Here is a 9,916-nt window from a genome sequence, read left to right on the forward strand (position 1 = left end):
GATTTGAAATGTAAAATATCATGTAAATGATGCTTTCAAACACATAAAGACTAGTGGAGTCTTAAGTACAAAGTGCTCAGATTTGGGGCTTGGATTTAAATCGACAGAAGGGCTTGGATTTAAACAACAGCCCTGCTATTAACTATGTATGTTTAGATACATAAGTTAACCTGTCTCAGCCCCAACTTCCTTAAATGAGAAGGAAACTAATATTTTATTAATAATATTTAATTCCCAGGACTGCTGGAATTAGGAGTTTACAAGCCTGTCACCCCCACAGCTCTTCAGGCAGGGACAACATCTAGTCATCTCATACTCAGGAGGGCCTGACTTATGCCTGACATACAGCAAGCACTCAATATCTGTTAGATGAATGAACTAACAAAGATGATAAATATGAAAGCATTTCTAAACCACAAAGGGCTCGGGAAAAGTTGTTATTTTTAGAGTTTCAGAGTAAAATATGGTAAAATTTGTTTTAATAACAATGTTAGACACAAAGAACAATTACAAACAAGAGGCTTATACCAAGAGCTTAGCACAGTGCCTGAAATACACAAGGTACACAAAAAATGTCAACCTCTGGCAAAACTTAAAATTAGTTTTCAAATGGATTATAAATAAAGAAGAACTTGGATAAAGAAAAGTATAGTGAATTAATGGCATAAAAAAAACAGACTGTAGAAGGATCTAAGCAGTATATCTGCTACTGTGAAGTTCACAGACCTCAACAAGTTAAAAACCTTTCTGCATTAGTTCCTGTGTAGGGACAGAACTCTATTCACAGTTATCATGAGATGTTTTTGAAAAGGTACAATATTTTGCAAGTCAAAAACTCTTGTAAAATATAATATATATTCATCAATAAAGGGATACATGTAGTCGATACACACAATAAAATATTAGGCTTAGAAAGGAAGGAAATTCTGACACTTGCCATAACATGCATGAACCCTGAAAACATTGTGCCAAGTAAAAAGAAGCCAAACGCAAAATGAGAAATATTGTATGATTCCACATTCAAGAGGTACCTAGAATGGGCAAAGTCATAGACACAGAAAGTAGAAGAGAGATTACCCAACACTGGGAGGAAGGGGGAATGGGAAAGTATTGCTTAATTGGTAGAGAGTTTCTATCAGATGATGAAAGAGTTCTGAAAATGAACAGTGGTGCTGGCTGCAGAATACAGTAAATGTAATTAATGCCACTGAACTGTGCACTCAGACCAAGATTCAAATGGTAAGTTTTATGTCATATATATTTTACCACAATAATTTACATATGTGTGTATATATATATGAACCATAGTCTACAATAACAACTTATGGTGATGATCTAATATAGCAGTTCTCGTGTGTCTGACCCAGAAACCTGGAGATGACCAATACTTCCAGGGGGTCCAAAAAGTCAGAATATCTCAACATTACAGACCTTTTTTACTCATTTTCCCACAAGTATATAGTGCAGCTTTTCTGAAGGGTTCTATTAAGCCAGACGTTAAAGAGATTTGCAACAAAGTACAATGATATCACTCTTCTTGGTAAATTTTTCTTTTGCAAAAAAATTAATTTTCTATTAAAAAAAAAGTCACATTTAATAAGATTAGGATTATTTTTAAATAAATTAAATAAATATTTCAAAAATTTCAGTTTTCCTTTCTAGTATGGTAAATATCAACAGATAACGGCCAACACAAAAGCGCTTTGTGTCCTCAATGATTTATTGTAAAATCTCAGGAAGTCCTGAGACTTAAGAAGTCTGAGAGCCACTGCCCTAATGACATCATTCTAAAAGTGTTTCTTCCTCCTTTACTAACTACTAACATAGCTTGATCCTTGGCCTAAACACATATTTCTCCCTCACCTGCTGTCCATTTCGGATAAAAGTTCCAAACCAGGTCCGGACTTTCGCATTTGTTCCAAGAAGCAAACCACTAACGAAACAAACCAAGTCACTCACTCCATCTTCACTAGCTTCATTTTTAGTATGATCCAATGTCAAAGCCACTCCGAGACCTGGCAAGTGACATTCTTCCACCTAACAAAGCAAAGAAAACAAATTGAACTCAGTATCATAAGGAGAAGGACCAGGATTATCCAGAATCTGAAGCATCTAAAGTTTAGGGGAAGACATAGCACAAAGCACAAAAATCTAGAGAAGAAGGTAATATATCCGGTATATAATTCCAAATCTCTGCAAGATTCAAAAAAAAGGTCCTGAAAAAAAAAAAAGTTCCTGGTCCTAATATAAAGGCTTTGGTCTCATAAAAATAGTTAAGATCTCTTACCACCATGCCTCGGACCTTCAAGGCCTGAGAAGGATTCATTTTACATAAGAAGCGTAAAGCATCCGTCCTCCGCCTTCCTCCAAGACTCTCTTCGTCTTGTCGTTCTCCATTTTTGATCAGGCCCCTACAAACTGAACATTTAGTAGCCTCTGTTACTTTAAGCTTTTTAAGTAAGATGTCAGAATCAATGTTTTCAGCCTTGACAATCATTCATTTACACAGATTAGATATTACAGAAGAAAAGGATCAGGAAACTTGAAAGCATAGCAATAGAAACTGGTTGAAATCCAGCAGAGTGAGAAGAGCCTCAAAAAATGAAGTGATCCATGGAACATCAAGTAGTTCTACATACTTGTAATTAGAGTCTCAGAAAGAGAAAAAGAATGAAAGACAAACATGTATTTGAAGAAATTTTTCCAAATTTGATGAAAACTATAAACCTAGAAAATCGGTGAAACCCAAGCAGGAGAAACACTAAATCATAACACGATTTATCATAATCCAATCTCTGAAAACCAGTGATGAAGAAAAAATCTTAAAAGTAGCCAGAAAGGATAAAAAAATGAATAAAAGTAGCCAGAGAGAAAAAAGAAATATACAGAGGAACAGAGATAAAAATGACCACAGCCAAGAGAATAACATCTTTAAAGAGCTAACAGAAAATGTCAACCTAAACCTTCATGGAATAGTCAGTAAATCTCTTAGAAACAAAAAGAAAATAATATTAATACTTCCATTTTACAAGTAAGAAGTTAAGTACCTCGATGGAGATCACACAAAGAGTGAGTCACAAAGCCAGAAATTATGAACCCCAGATCTAGCGCTTTTTTCTCCTTGACTCTCAATTTGCAAAACATCTTGCTCAATAAATGTAATTTTTATATCACTCAGACCCAAACCACAATCTTCAGCTACTAGCAGTTCGAAACACAGGTGAAAATTTTAGTTGATTTTTCGCAATTTCTACCCTATACTTTTCTGCAAGCTGACAGCAATAAGGCTAAAATACGGAAGTCTGATTGCTGGTATTTCTGATCCATATATCTCATGTTGCCCTCTGGCTATTTCACAGATAAATATCCTCTCCCCTTTGTTCAATGAACACAGAAATTATAGCTTCTATGTCTTTAGTATTTTTTACTTCCCTATTATAGCACTTGTGACAAATGCAAAAAAAAAAACAAAACAAAACGCTGCATACTCATTGTATTTACATTTGTAATTTCCAAACAATTTTGAATTCTCTAAATTCAGTATTTCTATAATTGTTTATGTTTAGTGACTAAGTTGTGTCCGACTCTTTGCAACCCCGTGTACTGCCAGGCTCCTCTGTCCATGGGATTTTCCAGGCAAGAATACTGGAGTGGGTTGCCATTTCATTCGCCAGGGGATCTTCCCAACCCAGGGATTGAACCTGCATCTCCTGCACTGGCAGGCAGATTCTTTACCACTGAGCCACCTGGAAAGCCCATTTCTACAGCATTCACTAATAAATTTTCAAAAAATAAAATCTCAGATAAAACCTTATAAATGTTTCTTCTTAGCTCAAAAAATAGGTCCCACACATGCCCAAGCAAATCTCTTCAATATCCCTTTTTGTTATTGCTATTGTTTTATTTTTATTTTCTTTTGTTTTTGGCCACGCTGCATAGCAAGATCGTGGTTCCCTGACCAGGGATCAAACCCACACCCTCTCCACTGGAAGCATGGAGTCTTAACCACTGGACCACCAGGGAAGTTCCCAATATTCCACTTTAAAATTGCATTTACCTTCATTAAAACTATCAGGAACATTGGCCACCAACAGACACAAGAACCAGGCACCGTTTCTAACATGGAGCAAGGCTTCAGCTACATCAACTATAGGAAGCAGGGAAGGGAGCTCTATAAGAAAACAAAATCAGTGTTATTACTAAGGAGTGATATTTCATTGTATTATACATCAAACATCTTTGACATTTCACGAATGATATTTAAAAGCAAATAAATCAAGGTACTTTCTTTTCACAGTCTCGAGCTGACTTGTCCAGTAGGGCAGCCACTAGCCACATGTGATTATTTAAATTAAGCTAAAAATAGTTCTGCTCCTCAGTCACACTTGCCACATTTCAAGTACTCCAAAACTACACGTGGCTAGTGGCTACCGTATGGAACACAGAACACTGTCATCGCCACTGTGGTGGATGGTGTTGGTCAAAAAAGTTACTTTGATGAAAAGTTTCTCTGCATTTCTGTGTCTTCTATCTTTTCATTCTGATCATGCACACTTGTTATAAAGAACCCAGAAAATACAAAAAGCACAAAGAATAAAAATAAAGTCAGCTCTAATCCCATCACTCAAAGTTAGTAATTTGCAAGATCTGATTTTAATTCCCCATGAGTATCACTGTACTTTTAACAAAACTAGGATTTTATTCTACTTACCCTTTTGCCACCTGCTTTTTTCATTTAACATATATTGTGAACATTTTCCAAAATGATTAAAGTTCTTCAAATATACACCATTTTAATAGCAGCAGAGTACACCCTACTATGGAAATAATATAATTTATTTAATCATTGTGCTACTATTAGTCCTTCTGACCTAAACTTTTAAGGTATATTCTTAATTAGGTGAACTTTCAAATAACACAACATTCCAGGTTAAGAAGTTACACAGTTATCGTTTAACAGCATCTGAAATATGTCTTAGCATTCATACAGTACCTGCTTGTAAAATACAAAGTACATCTGCAGCTTCCTCCAAGTAGACTGGGCTCTCAAATAGCTCAGATGATTTAAAAAAAAATTCTCCACTGGACTCAGATACCTTGAAAAGAAAGAAAGAAAAATGATGAGCTCTCTTAATTTCAGGTAATGAATTGGATCCCTTACTATGCTTGCAATTATTTGTTGAGCTTACAGACCATGTCTCTTAATAGCCATTAACATACGGTAGAAGAACATGCAGGACTGGATGAATTTGTACCAATTTAACCACAATTAGTCAGTCACATTACTATTCCAGACATGCAATATAACTCTTACTAATTTATTTCTATATAAATATTTGGAGACATCTGGAGTTAAAGACAAGCCAAAGATGTGAACCAGGAATGCTACCTAGGTCACTTATTTCATTACAGCCATTAAGAAAAAGATACAGGAAAATATTAGTTAAAATTAAAGATTAGATAAAGGAATTCCCTGGAAGTCCGTGGTAAGGATTTCATGCTTTCACTATCAAGGGCCCAGGTTCAACGCCTATTTGGTGAACTAAGATCACACAAGCCACATGGCATAGCAAAAAAATAAGAAAAAGAAAAAAAGAAAATGAAAAAGAAAAAATTAAAGAGTATGAGTACAGAGGAAAAGAGTTGAGGTAAATAACTTTGTAATAGGAAAAAAAATTAAGATTTATAACATATCTTAAAAACTACCTAGAACTAAACAAATCTCTCCCTTATCAGTATTTTCTTTGGAAACAGAATTTAGGTTTTATTGGTCCACAATTTATAAAATTAAACTTTATTTATTATAAAGTAACTGACCTTGAGATTCTCAAAGTAAAAAACATCTGTTTCTCAAATTCTGAGCCCCATCTCACATAAGACGTCTTAATATCAAGATCCAATTTGTATGGTAACTCCTGACAGTCACAAATTTAAAATTCGGATTTTCAGTTAACCATCATCACCCAAAGTCCATGACCTAATCTATGTACACCTGAAATAAAACACTGAAAATCTTCAGCGAAAATAAATAAAGCAACTTATCTTTTTGCTGAGACAAGAGGCTGAACAAATATCCCACATCCAATTCGCCTCAATATTCCCCACTCACTGTTATGTATGATGTATGTAATTCACTCAGTATCTAAAGGAGTCACACATATTTTGAAGAATCACGTACATACTTCACATATTTACTGTGGGAAATCATATCTTATAGAGATATTATCAACTTTGGTGATTTACAAGTCTTGAGCTATGTATCTATTAAGAAGTCATCGTATGGACTCCATACAGGAAAAAAAAAAACCACCTTACGATACAGAATGCAGAGCAGACATAAATGAGAGAAAACAGCAATTATAAAACAGCCTTCAAAAGGAGGCACTTAATATCCGTTCAAGCCTTTGAAAGGAAGACACTTGATTAACAAATAGGATATGTGTCGAAGAGGATGGAAGCTGCCTGCCTTCCTGCCTGTTTCTACCTTTTCTTTTCTTTTTTTCGCTGCATCAGGTCGCAGTTGCAGTACAGGGGCTTAGTTGCCCCGGCCATTTGGGATCTTAGTTCCCTGACCTGGAATCAAACTTCCCCTACACTGGAAGGCAGATTCTTAACCACTGGACCACCAGGGAAGTACAGCCTGTTTCTGTCTTTTATGTGTAGACATCAAATCATGCACATTTTGAGCTGTGATTAAAATAAATGCACCTTGTTCATAATCGCCAACAGTTCACTAAGCACAAGACGCAATCGACGAGGTGAATCACTGTGTTCAAACTCTAAAGTCAGTCCATGCTGAAGCTGTGATACCAGGATGCTCTCTCCACTGCCTCCTCCAAGTTTATGCCTAATAAAGTACACACATGTAAAACAATTATGAGAACACTGGCACAGAAATAAAAGCATAAAAACTACCTTTTATAGAAATAATCTACAAAAGAATGTATGAATTCTTCTGATATATTTCATGAATGTATTACTTCTGAATACTATACTGTCTATTTCAGAGATTTACAACCTGTGTAAAGACTCCAATCACAACTGACAGGTTAACACCCACTTCCACTAATAACAGTGGCTCACAACTGGATCCACAACGGGCAAGGAAGGACAAAGCATGCCTCAAACTTGGGGAACTCAATGTAAGCTTAACAAGCCTCCCAGGAGACTCCAATAAATCCTTTTGCTCTTAGGAAACTTACTCTATCCACTTCCCACTGAGAGCAACTGGCCTAATCATTTGAGTCTGCATACATACATAAGTCAGCTCAGGCTGTTTTTGCAACGCCATGGACTGTGGCCCACCAGGCTCCTCTGTCCATGGGATTTCCCAGGCAAGAATACTGCAGTGGGTTGCCACCTGTCTCCAGGGGACTTTCTCGACCCAAGGGTTGAAATGGCATCTCCTCCATTAGCAGGCAGACTCTACTGTCTGAGCCACCAGGGAAGGCCTGAATACAAATGTATATACAACCAAGGTTCTCAGCACATTTCACAATACAGAATTCAAATGATCCTAGAATTTTAATTATAAATAAAAAATAACTTTTAAAAAATGCTCTCCAAAGTTTAGAGTCCCAATCTTCTCTTTTTTGGAAGAATGCGCTGCGATAAGAAGTCCTAAAAAGCTCCAAAAAATTTTGATTTCCTTTTTTTTTTTTAAGCATATCCAAGTAAATACCAATGCACATATTATACAATGTTCATTACCTAAGCTGTTGCTCTTTGCTGGCATCCTGTTCTAAAGCATGAAAGTCCACAGACAGCAGCGCAACAATAGAATTGACAGCTTCCACTCCAGAGAGAAGACGAAGGATGAGTTTTTTATCCTGAGCCCAGCTTTGGCTCTGGTCAGCAGGGGCACAAAGTGCCATCCGCACCAAGCAGGGCAGGAGAAGTCTCAATTCGGGATCACTTAAAGATGCCAAACGAACAACATCCACCTTCTGCATTGCCTCAAAAGCAAAAGGACTGACAAACTGAAGGCTCGTACACTCGGTCATTGTCACTGTTGATCCTAGTGGTTAAAAAAAGAAAAAAACGATGATGCTTGGTGGAAACCAATGCAATGTTGTACAGTCTTACAGTAAATGCAATACTTATAAATCCTTCAATTAAAATTTTTTTAAAAAAGCAAAGAAAGTAGGGGTATAACTGCACATATACGAATGCCCCTCTTTTTAAAAACTCTGAAAAATGTGGTTTATCTTATATGTTGGCACTATTCCTGGCACAATTACTGACTCCCTATGTTTCTACTGCCATCTGGAAAATGAGAAAGAAAATAGTACACTAACGTCTTCCAGCCTCAGGGATCTTCTGTTCTAATACTCTCATTTTGCAGAGAAAAAATAGGAAAGCCAGAGAGATTAAGTAACAGGCCCAGAGGAGTATTACTAGTCGGCGGCAAAATCTAAAGTTGAACCCTCCTCTACTAAATCCCAGTGCAACACCTTCTCCACTATAGCAATCATCTGAGGGCCACAATCCAAAGTAAAAGAGCATAACTAAGAATGCTCATCTTCAATACCTCTTTAATCTCGCATGCCTAGCCAGAACATGTAAAGAACTGTTAGGTTCTTTTTCCCACCCTCCACGGGTTGGCAGAAGCACTGGTAAACTGCCTCACCAGCCAGAAGCTACGCCAGCTTCAAAGCTCTGGAGACCAGAACTCTATCCTATATCCCCTGTTACTAGGTTAAAAAAAAGGAAAAAAGAGAAAAGAAAACAGCTGCGGAGGTCCAATTAGCTCCTAGCAGAAAGGACAAAGCTGAATCCCACTTGAGCACTTCTCAAGAGTAATCAGAAACAAAAAAACTGGTAGCCAAAGCCATCCCCTCAGAGACCCATAGACTAGCAGGATCTTGCGTAACAAGAGCCGTGAGCAGAAACGTTCTGCTTTTCAGCAAGAGGAGCTGGCCTTTTAACAGAGGGGCGGGCTGAGAGAGCAGAGGCAAGGAGACCTGAGCGCTCATAGGTCTCGCCCTCGGGCGTAACGTGAACCAACCAGTCCCTCCGCTGGAGAAAAGTCGGGCCGGTGGCAGACACGGACCCCGAAACGCTCCGAGGCCTTAGAAGCGGGAGCCTTATACCTTCAGGTCTACCCTCCGGCCTCCCGGGACCCCACACGGATTCCGCGCCCTACCGGCGGGGCGCGGTAGAAATCCAGAGCGCGGTCCGAGGTTGGGCCTAGGCGAGAACCCGGCTTCCCCAGCCCTACAGCTCTGCCCTGAGTCGACCTGGGCACCAAAAACCCCAGACGTCGGGATCAATCAGGCCGGCGGTGCGACGGGGGCTGGATGGGGACACCGCGCAAAGGCAGAGCCTGGACTGCAGGGACGGAAAAGCTGAGGAGACTGTTTCCACCCGCACGCAGCACCTTCATTCATCCCCAGCGTCTGGCTCCGGTCGGCCACCGTACTGGACTGAGAGGAAGGCTCGCTGCGAGAGGACACCCGGAGGCGTCGGCGGTGACGCAGCGGCGCGCGTGCGCGGCCCCGCCCCTTCCTCCGCCTCCGTTAGCGCTACTTCACCCTGGATGGCTGTTTCCAGTCTCATTTCCAGAGCATACCGGCTGAATCCCTTTAGCTAAATCATTAAGCCTCTTCGCGCTGCCGTGTCATCATCACCGGATTACTGTGGCATTCAAATGACAGCGTTATGTAAAATGTTCAGGTTGCCGCACGGTTCAGTTGGCCAGAACGCTAAATGGAAACCAGACAGTTACACCTTTCCGTCTCTGCTTCTGCCTTTCCAGCACCGCAGTTCTTTCCAGCACTGCAAATCCTGGGATTTGCAGGAGAATTTAAAAAGTAATCTAACCCTGAAGCATTATTCTGCTCTTGATCTCAAAACACAGTCATGAGTTAAAGATGGTTATTTTGGGTTCTCAGGAAGCATAGATCCTTTGTGGGCG

General features: G+C 39.0%; 1 protein-coding gene across 12 annotated transcripts in view; it reads right to left on the bottom strand.

The window, feature by feature from the left end:
* Positions 1-9,505, bottom strand: part of INTS2 (integrator complex subunit 2) — a 56,577-nt gene extending 47,072 nt beyond the window's left edge. For 3 of the 12 annotated variants that reach the window (XM_086355630.1, XM_086355629.1, XM_086355636.1), the window contains exons 1-7: positions 9,380-9,505; positions 7,711-8,017; positions 6,709-6,847; positions 4,994-5,096; positions 4,058-4,171; positions 2,288-2,418; positions 1,864-2,037 (exon numbers count right to left, since the gene is read on the bottom strand). In XM_086355630.1, the coding sequence (XP_086211756.1) occupies positions 1,864-2,037; positions 2,288-2,418; positions 4,058-4,171; positions 4,994-5,096; positions 6,709-6,847; positions 7,711-8,017; positions 9,380-9,389 (978 nt within the window). In that variant the 5' untranslated portion in view covers positions 9,390-9,505. The other 9 variants (XM_086355635.1, XM_086355631.1, XM_086355637.1 and 6 more) reach the window with 5 other exon arrangements.
* Positions 9,506-9,916: the final 411 nt, after the last annotated feature.

Source organism: Bos grunniens, chromosome 19, assembly GCF_055505025.1.
Source record: "Bos grunniens cultivar Pamir isolate PY7600 chromosome 19, Bosgru_T2T1.0, whole genome shotgun sequence".
NCBI classification, from domain to species: domain Eukaryota; kingdom Metazoa; phylum Chordata; class Mammalia; order Artiodactyla; family Bovidae; genus Bos; species Bos grunniens.